This window comes from Dasypus novemcinctus, chromosome 23 (assembly GCF_030445035.2).
Source record: "Dasypus novemcinctus isolate mDasNov1 chromosome 23, mDasNov1.1.hap2, whole genome shotgun sequence".
NCBI classification, from domain to species: domain Eukaryota; kingdom Metazoa; phylum Chordata; class Mammalia; order Cingulata; family Dasypodidae; genus Dasypus; species Dasypus novemcinctus.
Genome location: NC_080695.1, coordinates 12,052,121 through 12,069,514, shown reverse-complemented (window position 1 = coordinate 12,069,514; position 17,394 = coordinate 12,052,121). Strand labels below are relative to the sequence as shown.

At 52.7% G+C, this 17,394-nt stretch overlaps 1 protein-coding gene across 1 annotated transcript; it reads left to right on the top strand.

The window, feature by feature from the left end:
* The first annotated feature begins 781 nt into the window (after positions 1–781).
* INTS15 (integrator complex subunit 15) lies at positions 782–12,611 on the top strand. Its single transcript, XM_004459722.4, has 6 exons — positions 782–1,042; positions 1,608–1,829; positions 4,327–4,492; positions 8,187–8,714; positions 9,790–9,829; positions 11,781–12,611. Exons 1-6 carry the CDS (start codon positions 851–853, stop codon positions 11,980–11,982), a joined length of 1,350 nt encoding a protein of 449 aa, XP_004459779.2. The 5' UTR covers positions 782–850; the 3' UTR covers positions 11,983–12,611.
* The last annotated feature ends 4,783 nt before the right edge of the window (positions 12,612–17,394 follow it).

Sequence of the window (17,394 nt, the reverse complement as noted above, 5' to 3'; positions counted from 1 at the left end):
CTTTTCCACGCCTGGACCACCCCGTGCGCCCTCACCCAGCTCGCCCTCTCACTCGGGGCCTTTCCCTGTACCCGCGGCCTCCTGCCGCCGTTCCGCTGGCATTTTCTGGCCATTCTCAAGTCTTGTCTGACCACTTTTGGGAGCCCAAAACTATAACCCTAACCCTAGGAGGGAGAGTTTTCAGGAGCGAGAGGCAGGGGGCTCCTGTGCCCTCCAGGCCAGGCAGCGGAGCAGGCAGCCCGGGAAGCCCCGAAGGGGCACCGTCTGTCGTCGCGGCCCTGTGCGTTCAGAGACAGATGTACCCTTTAGGATGGGCCCCGCCCCCGCCCCCAACCTGCCCGGGCGGTCGGAAAAGCACGCTGCGCAGAGGAGGCACGGGGGCCTCGGGGTGTTTTGAGAAGAAGGGGGCGCGCACGGTCGGGGGAGCGGACCCTGCCGGGTGTGGTGCGCCAGGGGCCTCCGGGGCTCCGGGGACCCGTGGGCCACGTCCTGCGGGCGGCGGCGCGGCTCGCGGCCGGGGCGCTCTAGGGCCGCCCGCAGGCCGGCCGCCAGGGGGCGCCCTGCCGAGCGCGGGCACCGGCCGCGGCCTGCGCGTGGCCCCTGCGGGCCGCCGTCGTCGCGCCCGGCGTTCCGCCACCGGTCGGCGCGGCGGCGTCGGGCTCCCGCGGCTGTCGGCGGCGCCGTAGTCGGATCCCCGGGGCGCTCGCGGCGGCGGCGGCCATGGCCTCCTGAGCAGGCCCGGGGCCGGAGCGGTGGGCGGGCGGGCGCCGCGGCCCAGGCCCGCGGGGCGGCGGCGGCGGCCGGGCCGCGGCCTCTTTGTCTCCGCGGGCGGCGGGCGGGCGGCGGCGCCATGAGCGACATCCGCCACTCGCTGCTGCGCCGCGACGCGCTGAGCGCCGCCAAGGAGGTGCTCTACCACCTGGACATCTACTTCAGCAGCCAGCTGCAGAGCGCGCCGCTGCCCATCGTGGACAAGGGCCCCGTGGAGCTGCTGGAGGAGTTCGTGTTCCAGGTGCCCAAGGAGCGCGGCGCGCAGCCCAAGGTGCGCGGGGCGGGCGGGCGCCAGGGCCCGGCGCTGCCCTAACCGGGGCGTCGCGTCGGCTCCGGGGTGGCTGCGCCGACTCTGTCCCGGATCCGCAAGTTAGTGCGTCCTGGGTTTTGTTTTTTTTTTTGTTTTGTTTTTGACCAAACCCCAAACGCCTTTCCCGTTTGGGGCTCCGTTGTCCCCCTTAGCTTTGCTCGCCTGGTGCCCAGAGCCTTCTCCTCTGGGGTCCTGTGGCATTGCCTGTGCCTATTTTGTAAAGAGTGTGACAAGCCTGCCTCAGTGGTGTTAAAGGAAGAGTCTTTGGGGACAGCCTCCAAACGTGTCTTCCTGTTATTGGGAAACCCAGGCCGCTGTGGATTGTCCTGAGGCCTCCGGGATGATGCAAAATGATGTCGTATGACATTTTCTGAGATAAACAGTAGAGCTCTCCTCCTTCGGAGCAGGGCTTCAGAAGGGTGAAAAGTACCATGAGGAAGATACTGTTTTATGTTTTCTTACTGTATGGATTCATTAGCAGATTAAAGCCAAATTTCTTACAGCTTCTTCTGGATTTGTTTTACAGAGACTGAATTCACTGCAGGAGCTTCAGCTTCTTGAAATCATGTGCAATTATTTCCAGGAGCAAACCAAGGACTCTGTCCGGCAGATTATTTTCTCATCCCTTTTCAGTCCCCAGGGGAACAAAGCCGATGACAGCCGGATGTGCTTGTTGGGAAAACTGGTCTCCATGGCAGTGGCTGTGTGTCGAATCCCAGTGTTGGAGTGTGCAGCCTCCTGGCTCCAGGTACAGCTCTGGAAATAGGCTTCCTTCTTCCTGTGTGTCTTGCGAAGGTTACTGTCAGGAAGTTTCGTTTAGTTGGATTTTGAACAAGGCCTTTTCCATGTGTGTTAATCTCCTTGGTCATCATTGGCCGGTACACTGACACACGTACTCCAAGCTTATTTTTATGCACAAGGTAGTATCCATTCTCGAGAAAACAGTAGTTTGTAATAGTAAATGAGTTTAAAATAGAGAAAGGAAAGGCCCCATTTTCAACACAAGTGAAAACTTTTTTCCTTAGGTTAAAATGGTAAGGTAGAACTTTGAAAACAACAGCTGTAGATGCAGTCTCAAAGAGAGGGTTTTTAAAAAAAATAAAAGGTCATTATATATCAAACTGTGGTAATGCTTACCTGTTCTTGGAAGGCTGTTTTTCTCTTTGTGTAGGTCAGAAAACATGTGGGCTGTTTTGTATTATTGTTTTGCATTGTTCTAGGGTAACAAAGTTACTGACTATTCTAATGGATATAAGAAGAGCCTTCTAGAGTGTTTTTAGATATCAAAGGAAATAAATTTTATTTACAATAGTTTTAGTTTTAGATGGTATTTTGGAAGATTTTGTTTTGTTTTGTTTGCTATTTAGTCTCTGAAAAAGTGTTAATCTACCCAGAGTACTTTTTTTTTTTTACACTTTTTTTATTAAAGTTAGTAGATCACAAAGAACGCTACAATAAAAAACATAAAAGAACATAATAAACATAAAAGGTTCCTATATAACCCACTCCCCATCCCTCCACCCCATCATTTTTATAAATTGTATTTTTTGAAGATATATAGCAGGGTATTTATTAACCAAAAATTTTTGGCTGATCTGATCCTCAACCAAGCTAACAGATTTACTACACTCAATTTCACAGACTTGCTTTATTTCCAAGGACTCAAAACATTTTTCCATTTAAATTTAGTTAAATGTTCTTATAATCTTGTTTATCGTTAAAATTTGGCTAGCAAAAATCTACTGTCATTGGTAGTATACAGATAAATGTCAGTTGTGTCCACACTTTAACTCTCACCAGTTCAATTTCTGGAGTGTGCATGTGTGTCTATTCTCAAGATTACCCTTATCCCTTGACAACCTAGTGGAACAAAATTTAGCACCTTCTAATTCATGATGTAATTCTCCATTTATCTCTTGTGGCACTATTGTGCCAGCATCTTGGTAAAATGAGAGCTGGTGTCAGTGACAGGAAAGGGTGGTAGTGGTTTGGGTCAGGGCTGGCCACACTGGGGCGAGAGGTTTCAGGGTCCTCCTGAGGAAAGGTGGAGAAGTTGGAGTTCTCAGCGGCCGGTTTGTGCTGTGGGGGCAGACAGCGGCCTGAATGAGTAATGTGCCTCACTGTCTCCTTGCAATTTCTCTTGTGGGGCGAAGGTGGGGCCCCAGAGCTGAAGTATCCTGAGGGCTGTTGAATGGGGGGGAGCTACAGGTTAGCATATGCATGGGAAGGAAGAAGCAAGGGGGATACAGATGGTATAGGACTCAAGTATTCTAGAAACTTGTTGAAGAGGATTAGCTTGTAAGAGAAATGTAGTAAGTTTTGCTGTAAAATATTTTAATTGTTTGATTAAAGTTCTCAGACTCTCAATCTTTACAGTGGTGCCACTGTTAATTTTTACCTATGGAGTCTCATTTGACATCCTGTAGATGACAGAAATTTCCATTTCTTTACTGGATGTCAGAAACAATGTGTCCTGAGTAAACTTTAAAACAGAAGTGGACAGACTTTGTTACGGGTGAGATAGTAAATGTTCTAGGCTATACGGTATATACCGTCTATATCACAGCTACTCACCTCTGCTCTTCTTTTTTTTTTTTTTTTTTTAAATATTTATTTTTATTTATTTAATTCCCCTTCCCTCCCCTCCCCCGGTTGTCTATTTTCTGTGTCTTTTTGCTGCGTCTTGTTTCTTTGTCCGCTTCTGTTGTCGTCAGCGGCATGGGAAGTGTGGGCGGCGCCATTCCTGGGCAGGCTGCTCCCTCCTTTGCGCTGGGCGACTCTCCCTATGGGTGCACTCCTTGCGCGTGGGGCTCCCCTACGCGGGGGACACCCCTTTGTGGCACGGCACTCCTTGCGCGCATCAGCACTGCGCATGGGCCAGCTCCACACCGGTCAAGGAGGCCCGGGGCTTGAACCGCGGACCTCCCATGTGGTAGACCGACGCCCTAACCACTGGGCCAAAGTCGGTTTCCCATCTCTGCTCTTCTGGTGCAAGAACTGCCATAGGCCGTGTGCAAACAATGATCACAGCTGTGCTTCCATAAAACCTTTACAGAAACAGATGGTGGGACGAGTTTGGTCTGGGGGCATTAGTTTGCTGATCCCTGCTTTAAAGTAAGCGGGCAACCTCTTTTCCCCTTTGGAACTGATTCGGCCAGTTCTAGTGGTCTTCCCCATAGGTGCTTAGGTGCTTGTCTGTGAGCGCGGCAACAGCTCCCGTTACCTGAACTGTGGCTTCTTTCCAGCGGACGCCCGTGGTCTACTGTGTGAGGCTAGCCAGGGCCCTCGTGGATGACTACTGCTGCTTGGTGCCGGGATCCGTGCAGACGCTGAAGCAGATATTCAGCGCCAGCCCTCGCTTCTGCTGCCAGTTCATAACTTCCGTCACTGCGCTTTATGACCTGTCGTCAGGTAAACTGTCAACTGGTTGTACTGTTAAAGAAGCTGCAGCTGATTGCGGGTTTTATTTCCACCGAACACCGAGGTGAAATGTCCAGTGACTGCCTTGGCCTCTCTTTCTTAGAAGTGTGTACTTTTATTTTAGGTCCAGATTAGAGGCATGGGCCCTCTGGGCTTAGGCAGTTTGCTACGAGGGAGCTTTCCCTAGTGGTTCCCCATTACCTGACTCAGAATGGTTGGAGTGGCAGACTACCCAGAAAGCCAGGGTCTGGTGTCTGGACAAGATGTGACTTTGTGTACGAGCCCTCCTGTCCAGGTCTTTCTCCGTAGACATGAATTGCTTTTTTATCCTTTTTTATTTCAAAAAAATTCACATCTTCAGAAAAAGTGCATGAATAATACAACATTCATGTATACCTTTCTCTTTAGCATTTTGCCATATATTCATTTTTTCTCTTTTTCTCTCTCCCTACACACACACAAGCAACCTTTTCTCCTGCACTGTTCGTAAGTCTTTTGCCGATATCATGTATCAAGCACTTGAGCACGTTATTGCCTAAGAACTAGAATATTCTCTTACCTTACCATTATCACACCTATGAAATTTAATATTGGTGGAACACTGTTTTGTACATTTCCCCAATTGTCTCAATAAAGTTTTTTATAGCCTTGTTTTTCCTTCGGGGATGGGGAGAATTCAGGATTCAAACAGGAATCTTACATTATGCATAGTTGTCATCTCTTTGTTGTTGTCTTTTAATTGAAGTGCTTCCCAACATTTAAAAAAAATCTTTTGTAACATTGGCATTTTTGAAGAGTTCAGGCCTGTGTTTTACAGAATGTCCCTAAATTGTGGGTTGTCTGTTTCCTTATGAAACATTTTTGGCAACAGTACCACAGAGCTGATGATGTGTCCTTGGCATGCCACACTGACAGCTGCGCCTCTGGTTTTGTTCTGTTGTCGGCGTTGTTTTCGCGACTTCCTTAGCTGGTGCACGTAGAGGTCCTCAGGATACCCACTGGGTAGCCTGTGACTTCAGCTGGGAGAAGCTCATGTTCACTGCCCCTGGCCAGCAGCCGAGCCTCCAGCCAAATCAATTTATGCAGGCTTCAGTAAGAACAGCAGTAGAGGTCTCTACTGCTTGGGGCAGGGGTCTCAGGTGCCCACTGGGCTCTGCTGTCCACTTCCTGCCCCCGGGGCTGCGTTCCAAGAAACACAGATTGATGCCTGGCCCTGTGAGTCCTTCCCCAGCTGGATTCCAGGTGCTGCCCACTGCGCCCTGGAGACCTGGCAGGGCTGGGGCCCTTGTGCCACATGTGGGGAGGTCTGACTTTGGCCCTGGGAGCCTTCCATGCCAGATCAAGGTGCAGAGCTCGCTTTTCTGCTCCTTGTCCCAGGTTCCTCCTCTGCCCTTGGCTCTTGCTATGGAGTGCTGAAGGTGGTCTCTTGCATGTCCTGGGCTGTAGCGAGATCAGCAGTGTGAGAGCATTAAGTGACATTTTCCACCAGTCTGGTAGTGGTTTCCAGCCAGTCACCTGATTATATTTGATTCTTCTTTTAATTGTGGCCTCTTTTCTTACTGGTAGACCTTTTATTTGTCTTGAGAAAGTCAGCTTGGAAATAGTTTGACCAGTCACTGCATACTGTATTTGCCTGGGAATTTCATGGTTTTTCATAGCACTTTGCCACCGGAATGGGAAGCAGGGCTTTGGCAGTGCTGGGCTGCTAGAGCGGGAATTCCCTGGCACTCTCCTGCAAAGGATTTGAAAAAGCTGTTAAAGCAGGGGACAGTGTTCGGGTCTTTTATTTTCTAGGAGAAAGATTTATTTAAATACAGTTTACAGCTTGTTTGAAGATAACAAGGACAGAAATTGGCCTTCCCATTGGGAATGGGCGAATTAGCCGATAGCAAGGGAAATAATATTCAGGGACTGCCACTAAAACACTAGCATGGGTATGAGACTTGGTGTTTTTTTCTCTCTCTCTCTATTTTTTAATTTTTATAATGAATGTTATTGTTTATAGGAGGCACTGGGGATTGAACCCAGGACCTCGTACGTGGGAATCAGGCACTCACCACTGACCTACATCTGCCCCCTAATGAGAGTTGGTTTTTTGGTTTGTTTTGTTTTTAGGAGGTACCAGCTGGGACCTCATACATGGGAAGCAGGCACTCAACCACTTGAGCTACATCCACACTCGTAGTTTTCTCTTAAGCTGTTAGAGCGGTCTTGCCATGTCAGTGATTTCTCATTCACAAGCACCCTGCGGTGGTCCTAGGGGCCTCAGCCTGGAGCCTGCCTCAGATGGGGATTGGCGCTCCTCTTGGGTACTTCTGGTAACAGGAGAGCATTTTGGGGCGCCTGTGCTTCCCAAACCTTGGAAAGGAAGCAGCTCATCCTATCACCCAGAGCTTCCCCAGGTCTCTATAGGAAGGTCATAGAGACCGAGGACTCCTGTAAAGTACACACATGATGTGCGTCCGTGTTCACCCAGGGCACACTCGTACATGTGCACATGCTGCCTTCGGGTGCTGGGACCCCCAGGCTTAGAGGGGGAGGGGACACCAGAGGAGTGGCACTTCCCAGGCAGAAACGTTTCTGGGGGGAGCAAGGGGCAGGCCTGGGATTGCCCACTTTATTTTGCCACGTAAGGACTGTAGACCACAGCTGCTGGCTACAGTGCCATCATTTCATAACGAAGGGAGGTTTCTTCACCCAAGCAGTAAATGGGCCCTGGTCTCAGGACGACAGGCCAGGCCCTCCTAGACTGAGCAGCTGGGAGCCTTACACAGCACGCCGCTCACACCACTCCTCACGCTTGTCTTTGGCTCAGCTCAGCAGCCGGGAAGGGGCTCTCCCAGGAGGGGGGGAAGGGTCAGCCCAGAGAGAGGAGCTGGGACCTGCCCGGGCACACAGCCTGCGGGCATTGCACGCCGGAGCCAGGCTGCCTGCGGGCAGAGATCGGCCCACCGCAGACTTCTGATGAGGCGCCTTGGGCAAATTACTAGTCATCGCTGTGCCTCAGTTTCCTCATCCTTTCCACGGGGTTGTTTGAGGATGAAAGAGGCCCATGTGTGGAGGAGTTAAACCAGGGTCTGGCACTCACAAACCCAGAATCAAGGCCCCCCTTGGCCTTGATTACCGCTGCTCCCTGTCTGGGCTGTAGAACATGCCGGCTCTCCAGGACTGCGGGAGGTCAGACTGTTGCGCTCACGCGGGTCCCAGAGTTGGGGCTGGGGGTGGCCCTGGCAGAGTCACTGGACTCTGGGCTGCTCTCTGAAGGCCACTATTGCTGTCTCTGGGTACGTGCAGGAGACACCGAATGCAGGGGTGGGACCTCCCTAAAGGGAAGGGTGGCCGGTGGTGGTAGCTTTGATGGAAGTGTGGACTTCTAGTTAAGTTGGCACATAGGATAGCGTGTCTTCAAGGCGTAACGGAGTGCTAGGGAACTGTTGGCTTAACAGATGTTTATCAAGCCTCTCCGTTGGCCGGAGAGTTCTGGCTCCAGAGACATAACGCTGCCCAAGGCAGCACCAGCCCTCATGGAGCGGACGTTCCAGGAGAGGAGACAGAAAAAGAGAGAAGCAAGTAAGAGCAGAGTGGGACTGTGGGGTGGTGAGTGCCACGAACTTGATGTCCATCTCGCCTTCCCCTGCTGCCTGTGGCTGCAGACCATTCTAATTTAACGGGTCTTTGCTTGCAGATGATCTCATCCCACCCTTGGACTTGCTTGAAATGATTGTCACCTGGATTCTGGAGGACCCCAGATTGATTCTCATCACTTTTTTAAATACTCCGATTGCAGCCAACCTCCCCATTGGGTTTTTAGAGCTCACCCCACTCACGGGGCTGATCCGCTGGTGTGTGAAGGCCCCTCTGGCTTATAAAAGGAAGAAGCAGCTCCCGTTATCCAACGGCCACATCAGCACCAAGGTGGCCCGGGACTTGGGGGCGGGCACGGACCGAGACTCCCACCTCTGGTACTCGAAGCTCCACCTCAGCGTCCTGCAGGTTCTCATGATGCTGCAGGGGCACCTCACCGAGAAGAATCTGTACGGGCGCCTGGGGCTGATCCTCTTTGACCACATGGTGCCCCTGGTGGAGGAGATCAGCCGCCTGGCGGATGAACTGAACCCCCTCAACGCCTCCCGGGAGATTGAGCTCTCGCTGGACCGGCTCGCACAGGCCCTGCAGGTGGCCATGGCCTCCGGAGCCCTGCTGTGCACGAGAGGTGGGTGCTTGCGCGGACTCTGCCGCCCCGTCCGAGCGTGCAGGGGCTCCTGTACAAACACCCCTTCTCTCTCCCTCTCCCCCTTTTTGCGGGAAAGCCCGCTGGCCCCGCCCCCTGGCTCACCTCCTCAGGTACACAGCCCTGTTCTCTGTGCGGGCTTCTGCCCACGTCTGCCCAGGAGCGACCTCCTCCCGAGCCTGGATACATTTTTACTCTTGGGGGCTTCTTTTCCTTTTTTAGCAGTCTTTTTAAAATTGAGGCATAACATGCTTATAATCAAATGCCGCACAGATAGAAAGGCAAATGTGATGAATTTTAACAGACATCACACTGGTGTAACCACTGCCCAGTCAAGGCAGGAAACATTCCCATCGCCTGCCTCGGGGCTCTTTAGCTCTGTGTTTAAATGCTTGAACTTCACCCAGAGGATGAGCTGGGACTAAGGACACGGGTGCTTGCCCCATGTGTGTGAGCGCAGGGGCGCCTGTGGCCCCAGGTGGTGGTCCCTGGTGAGGGTTCCCACCTCTTCCCTGCTTGGAGCGCCGTGGGGGCCGTCCTCAGGCACAGCTGGGCAGGGGGACATGGACCACCGCACCAGCTTGCTCTCGCCTCTTGGTTTCCCACTGGACTCTGAGCTGATGACTTAGCCCAAGAGCAGCAGCCCCGTTTCTTCAGAGTTTTGAGGGAGAAACGTGGTCAGCAGTGGGATCTCTTTTGAGACCGGCCAGGGAAGGTAATTGCGAGAGTTGAAAGTTTGGGTGGACTGGAGACTCCGTGCCTGCCCCGCGCCGGAGCCGCTCTGGTCGGGCCACCTGGGTGGGCCTGCCTCTGGGCTGTCCCCGCAGGACAGATGGCCTCTGGGGGGCCTCCTCTCTTAAGTGAGGTGTTCTATCTTGGGCCCAGTTTGTTAAAGGGGAAATTGAAGAAAAAGAGAAACAAACTGCTGCTGAACGATACTAGGAAAAAAGTAGTATAAAGTGCTTTTGTCTTCCCACTAACATCCATAAAGAGGAAGTCGTGAACATTTTGCCTTGTCTCCAGCCTGTCCCTAAATTGTGCGTCTCCTTTATTTCAGATGACCTGAGGACGCTGTGCTCCAGGCTGCCCCACAATAAGTAAGTGTCCCCTGAGACCTGGGGCTGGGCTGGTGTGGCGGGGGTGGGGGGCAGCAGGTGAGCACGGCCCTTGGAGAATGGTCTGCGGTGCTGAGAGCTTCTCCACACAGGAGCCCCTCGGGGTCGTAAGGGATAGGCCGAGCCCGGTGAGAGGAGCCCCCAGCAGACCAATGCAGGAAACGCGCTCGCCTGGCTGGGGTCGAGAAGGTGGAACCAGGGTGAACCCGTGTGCCCCGTTAGGCAGGCCTGCTGCACGGGCAGATGGCCAGCACCTTCCGGGGGCAGTGGCAGTGGCAAGTCCAGCAGAGCCACAGCTCTGAGCCCCTGTGCTGGTCAAGCGAGCGCTTCGGCGTCGGGCCAGAGCGGCGCCAGCCTTGGAGAGCGGCTCTGCTGCTTTTCGCCCGACCCTGGGGCGGTCCCTCAGCCTCTGAGCCAGGTGTCCCCACCCCCACGTGACATGGGGACAGTGACCTTGCCTGCCTTAGGCTGTTGTGAGGACCAAATGAGATGGAGCTTGTAAGCACCTGAGCATCGGCCCTGACACAGCATGTGGCTGTCTCCACGAATGGTGGTTCTCCTCATAATTTTGGGGAAGCAGTGATGTGTGGTGAAAGCAGGAGCTGGGTGGTCAAGCTGATAAGAATCCCAGCCTTACTGTTCACTCTCTGATCCTGGGCAAGTTCCTTATCTCCCCCTGCCTCAGTTTCTCATCCGTAAAATCAAGATTAGGATAGTACCTGCCTTCTGCCCCCTTCCTCCCGCCGTAGGGCTTTGGGGAGGAGTGAGTGAAAACACAGAGAGCGCTTCGAACAGTTCTTGTTGTATGGTATCTAGCGTTAGCTGCTGTCCATGTTACTGCTGTTTTAATAACTTGGGAGTTTCACTTCTGTGACATTGTCCTTAGAAAAGAAGCAAGAGCTGCACGCACAAAGGTGCTTCGTGCAGATGCAGGGCTGTTAGGAGCAACGACTGGAGGTCACCTGTCTATCCCACAGTCGAGGGGTGCCTCCTGAGTTTCTCTGGGTGCATCAGGAGGCTAGAACACTGTCCTTTAAAAAGAGTGGCGGTGACCACACTGCAGGAAGTGTTCACCACGCAAAGGCAGAGCCCCTGCATGCTCTGCGCCTGTCCATGTGGGCGGGTTCACGGAGCTGGGGAGAGCCGAGCCGGGGTGGTACGGTTACTGATGTCACATCAGTTTTTTCCTGGGGATACAGGGGTCCCTGGCCGGCAGTGGCAGGCAGCTTGGACCCCTGGGTGAGTGCAGTTTAGGACCTGGTGCCTAGAAAGACAGGAAGACAAGCAAGTGGAATGACGGGTACGGGCGGTGTGGGGTGGGTGCAAGTGCAGAGCAGGAGCAGAGGTGCGGGCCTTGGGTGCACACACATGGGTGCAGAGGTGGGGGGGCAGGCGCAGAGGTGCAGGGTGGGGGCAGAGGCGCCAAGCGAGCCTGCTTGCAATGGTGTGTCGGCCAGAAGGGCAGAGTCCACGGGGCATTGCCCTCTGAAGCCCGTGCTCTGCCTCTGTTTTTTCTGGGCTCCAAGACAATCCCCGGGCGTTGGAGGACATGGTTAGTATAAGCTGGCCCTTTTTCCCCTTGCAGTAACCCCTTTGTAATATTCCCTTTCTCTGTGCACAGCTTTTAGTTCATGTTTTAGCGCCTTCAGGGCAGTAAACCCATGACCGGTGTAAATCCATCCAGCCTAGTGTTATCTTCAGGGTCCCTGTCAGAAACCAGCCCCCTCACCCCCAGCCACCCTGCTGTGCCCACCTTCCTGCCTGTCGTGAGGGCTTGGTGCTGCCTGCCTGGCACCAGGTATGCGTGCCCTCAGATGCCCGTGCAGGTACTTGGGTCTGGGGACGACTGCCACGCTCAGGCCGCGCCCCCTCCGCACCCAGCAGAGGGGTCCCCCCGGAGCTGTCACGCTAACACATCTCCTTGCGTTTGCAGCCTGCTCCAGCTGGTGATCTCGGGCCCGGTGCAGCAGTCACCCCACACGGCGCTTCCCCCGGGGTTTTACCCCCACATCCACACCCCTCCCCTCGGGTACGGGGCTGTGCCGCCCCACCCTGCCGCCCACGCCGCCCTGCCCGCCCACCCCGGGCACACCTTCCTCTCGGGGATGACGTTTCCATTCAGGCCCATCCGCTAGGCCCGGCCTGGCAGGGCCGCCCGTGGCAGTGTGCCTTCTGCGCCGGGCGAGGCGCCTCCTGAAGGGACCCTCCAGGAAGCCGCTGTGCCCGCCCGCCCGCCCAGCCGTCCCGGGCGAGTGCTGAGTCGTCGCGGCCCAGGCGCCTCCTGCCTGGCCACAGCCTTACGCCCCAGATGGGCTGGAGGGCAGGGGACGCGTGCAGCCCTCCGCGGAGGGACGCGGGCGCTTTGCCATGGCCGGTTCCGTGAGCCTGGCCCTCGCACGTGCCACTCTGGAGACAGCGTCGGAGCCCGTGGTGGGAGTGACCGTGGCGTGAGCAGCGGGCTCTGCGGGTCCACTTGCCTGGCCTCGTTCTCAGGAGCGCGCTGCGTGCCTGCCGTGGCACAGGCGGCTCGGGTGGCGCCTGGAGCTCTGAGCTGATGCGAGAGGTTGCAGGCCACCGTGGCCCTGGGCAGGGCGCCTGCGGGACTGCCCAGCCGCCTCGGAAGGGGACTGCCAGCCGCCTCGGAAGGGGACTGCCAGCCGCCTCGGAAGGGGACTGCCAGCCGCCTCGGAAGGGGACTGCTCTGTTTTATGGAGGCTTCTAAATTTTCCTTTCATATGTTCAAATAAATTTTTTTCTAAATGGTTTTATGGACTTTATGGAATGCATTTTAAAAACTTGCTGAACACGAGCTGCAGTTTTCTCTACAATCTTCAGGGACGATGCTGAGAAGACTGAATACAATTTTCACTCTCTTCGTTTGAGAAAAACACTGCTGACCCCGGTCCCTGCCCGAGCCAGGCTTCGTGGACGAGCGCTGGGGGGAGGCCTCAGGGGGCGCGCTCTTCCTTCCCTCAGGAATTGGTTTTTCTGGCACGCAACTGGAGGTGCTGTACTCCGAGTTCCCGTGTTCTGCTTCTGGGAGGAAGGAACTTTATGGGTAACTGCCACTGTGGCACCCCAGCCCGAAAGGGAGAAGTGAGGGGCGGCACAGAGGGCTTCGGGGGAGGGGGCTCAGGCGAACCGGGGCGGAGTTTCACCTGGTGGGTCTCCACCTCCTGCTCCTCGCCCAGGACGCTGGCCTGGGAGACCAGGAGCAGAGGGCCCTCCAGGGGCCGTCCTGGTCGGGGACGACCTTGTGCTTCCTTGGGGCCACGAGCCCACGTCTCCCTCGGGCAGCCAGTGATGGCGCAGGAGTTGGCTTGCGGCAGGAACAGAGTGCTGGGAATCCACTTTCAGGTAGTTTTGAAACCCATGAACTGTTAGCTATTAAAGGAAATTTTCTTTTTTTGAGTGTGATCTCATCACTAGTAAGTCTGTTTCTTGCTCTTGTGTGAATCTGCTTAAGTGGAATGTCTGCCTCCATCTCCGTGGGACACGCACGTTGACTCACCCGGGCCAGGTGATTCGGAAGAGGATTGGAAAGAAGCTGGTGTCCCTCAGCCAGAGGGCGTGCTCCTGTTTCTGCCTGAGAAGACAGCTGGGCGTTCCTGGGGCTGGGGAGCTCAGGAGCTCTTCCCCTCAGGCCCAAGGTGGTTTTTGCCAAAACAAGAAAGTTCCTTTTAGCAGTATGCTAGTAATTAAATCTACCAATTACAGATGTAGGCACCTTCACCAACCTTTGTCGTCTTTCTTATTAATAATCAAAATTATACCTACTATTTAGTAATTACTGTGTCAGGTACTTACTTGCTAAATGTTTCGCATACATTACAAATTCATCTATGAAAAAATATTTTCAACATATAACACAAAGTATATCTATAGAATATATTTAAAGATTACAAATTAATGGAAAGGCATTCTAATGCAAAAAAACAGGTGAAGAGAGTGATCAGAAAATTCATAGGAAATACAAATGGCCAATGTAGATGAAAAGTTTCTCTACCTAACTAGAAACCAGGGAAATGCAAATTAGGAGTGAGATGCCATTTTTTCACTCCCCCATCAGATTGGCAACATAGAAAGTGTAGGTAGAGATGTGAGAAACGGCGGAGCGGGTGTAGTTCAGTGGTTGAGCACATGTTTCCCATGTATGAGGTCCCGGGTTCCATCCCAGGTACTGCCAAAAAATGTAGGAAATCATTCACATTGTCCATGATAGACAATGATAAATTGATAAAATGTCCATGATAAATTGATTTAGCCACTTAAAATTATAAAATTTTTAAAAATTGTAGCCCAGCCACCACAAAAATAAGAAGAGATGTTCCCTGCAGTCCTTTTTGTTTTTGAAGTGACAGACTTACGTGTCATAACCCCTCCCTTTAGAAGTGGACAGTCAGTGGTGATTAGCCCATTCAGGGCTGTGTGTCCTCCACCACCATCCGTTGGAGCCATCTCGTCACCCCAGCCACGCTGTACAGCAGGCGCTGCCGTTCGCCTGCTCCCCGCCCCCGGCTGCCACTAATCCTTCTGCCTTTGCGGATTTGCCTGTTCTGGGCATTCCATCTCAGTGGAGGCAGCAGTGCTGGTCTCTGATCTTCTGCGTCTGACGTCTCGAACTCAGCAGAATGTTTTCAGGGTTCACCATGCTGTGGCATGCATCAGACCCGGGGCTACTTTTTAGGGCTGACTAATGCTCCATTGTATGTTTACCCATTCGTCAGTGAGTGGACATCAAATTGTTTCCACTTCTGGCTGCTTTTGTGTGGACATGTTTTCAGTTCTCTGGTGAATGCACGCATGTGCACAGGCAAACACTGCTAAGTGGAAATGCTGGGTGCAATATTGTTTCTAATAAGGAAAACCCAGAAACAACCTGGAGACCCACCAGGTGGGGCCTGGCTGACCTGGAGCTGTAAACTCAAAGGGCCGAGGGGCCAGGCAGGCCTCAAAATGGGCGCAGCCTCTCGGTGCTGGCTCCAGGAGGCACGGGGTGCTGAACTCCACAGAGGGCACAAAGGCAGCCGCCACGCGTGGGCACATGGGCCGAGATGAAGGTTGCCAGGACTTTCTGAGGTTTCAAGAGAAGATGGAAATAAGGTTTTTAAGATGCTGTATTTCTTAATTTCAAAAACCATGCTTGGGAACCAATCTCTGGTGTTAGAAGTCAAGGTGGCAGTGGAGGGCGGGTAGTGACGAGGCTTTGAGATGCTGGGTGCACAGATACGTTCTTTTGTGAAAATTCATCAAACTGAGCACTTACATGCCCTCTGCTGTATGCTATTATATTTTAAGAAAAAGCCCTCTCCCCAAAGAAAAGCACACTGCTTGGGCTCGATTTGACATATTTAGGACCAAATTTGACCTGTAGGCTTCCTGTTTTTGTCCTTTGGGCTACTGACATGGAACACTCTTCAGGGAATATTGTAAAGTGAAAAACAAAACAAAACTGCATAGTATTATATTTATATTACCAAACACCAACAAAACCAAGTAAAATGATATTACTGCCTTTCCGCAGGCATATGTAAAAGTGATACACGTCAAGGGCTTGCTGCAGCGCTGGGCTCAGGCCTGCTGGCGGCCGCAGCCTCGGGAGGCGCAGCAGCAGGCGGGCAGGCGTCCTGGGGCCGAGGCCTCGGGAGGCACCCTGGGGCTGACGCAGGAGCTTTCGGGACTTCTGGAGAGACTCCAGAGTTGCAGTTGTTGTGGTATCTTTAGTCAGGCTTATCCTTTTTGGGTGGCCCCGAATCAGAAGCAGCCCTATTTTCCCAATACCGAATAACAGCACGCTTGAGGCAGGTCGGCTGGCACTCGTAAGCCCTGAAGAGCCAAACCCCAGAGAAACAGCTGGCCTGCGATCTTCAGAAGGTAAGTGTCAAATTGGAGCCTGATGTTTAGAAGAGGTGAAAATCAGTTGGGTTAGAAAGAACCGGGAAGCAGATGTGGCTCAAGCAATTGGGCTCCTGCCTACCATATGGGAGGTCCAGGGTTCGATTCCTGGGGCCTCCTGGTAAAGGCGAGCTGACCCACTTGGTTAGCTGGCCTGAGTGGGGTACTGGCCCACACGGGAGTGCTGCCCCACACGGCAAGCTGGCCTGAGCAGAGATGCAACAAAAAGAGACACAGGGGAGAGACAATAAGAGACACAGCAGATCAAGGAGCAAAAGATTGAGTGCCTCTCTCCCACTCCGGAAGTTCCCAGGGTCGGTTTCCAGTGCCACCTAAAGAGAAGACAAGCAGACACAGAATAAGGCACGGAAAATGGACACAGCAGAAAACGGAGGGGTGTGTGTGTAATAAATAAAATAAATCTTTTTTAAAAAAAGAGAACCAGTTTCTTGTGGCCTGGCCTGGTGTCTCACAGGTATCCATCTTGGGATGTACTTCCTATAGAAGGCTGCAGAATAGTCTGTAAAATCCCAGTTTGGAGGCAAACCAGAGAGTATTGAATGAAGTAAAATAAGTATTGTGAATAATATGCTACTAAACCATTACATGCTGATTGGCTTTGGAAACATGGAGATGTTTAATTTTTTTTTAATTTATGGAAATATATCATTCATACATAGACAATAAATAGTAATAGTTGTGAACAAGCTGTTTAATTTTATAGCCATAATACCACATATTCAGACTTCTTAAAATTTTTACTTAAAAAAATTTTTATATCACTGTTGTAAGTTGCTCCATTAACACAGGATAATAACTACAGTAACAATCTGCTTTGGTCCCTGGTTACGCTCCCCCTCATGCTTTTTCTTTTTTTTTTTTTAATATTTATTTTTTATTTATTTCTCTCCCCTTCCCTGCCCCCCAGTGGTCTGTTCTCTGTGTCCATTCGCTGTGTGTTCTTCTGTGTCTGCTTGTATTCTTGTCAGCAGCACCGGGAATCTGTGTCTCTTTTTGTTGCATCATCTTGCGGCACCAGCTCTCTGTGTGTGTGTGATGCCACCCTGGGCAGGCTGCACCTTTTTCACGCTGAGCAGCTCTCCTTACGGGGCACACCCCTTGTGCGTGGGGCTCCCCTATGTGGGGGACACCCCTGCGTGGCAGGGCACTCCTTGCGTGCTTCAGCACTGCACATGGGCCAGCTCCACACGGGTCAGGAGGCCCTGGGTTTGAACCCTGGACCTCCCATGTGGTAGGCGGATGCTCTCTCCGTTGAGCCAAATCCACTTCCTGCCCCTCATGTTTTTTCATTCCACACGCTCAAGGGATTTGGGTTGATGTCCAATTTTGCTGAGAGGCAATATAGATGTTATGGGGCAGAGGAGGGGAATTGCTTTGCTTGCAATTGAAGCTACTCCTTGCTTTTGGGGTGGGGCTGGTCCATCATCATCATTTTGTTGGTTGACAGACCCAAAGAACTGGGGAGTAGGAGTTGGCTGCAACTCTGCGGGGTTCCAGGGCTCCCCTGATGTAGGAACGGTCTGAAGATTTTAAGTCTCAGAGATATTTAACAGGTACCTTGAACATTATAGGTTCAGATAAAAAAGCCAGAAGAATCATGAGTAGGGGAGTTATAAATGAGTAAAACTAGT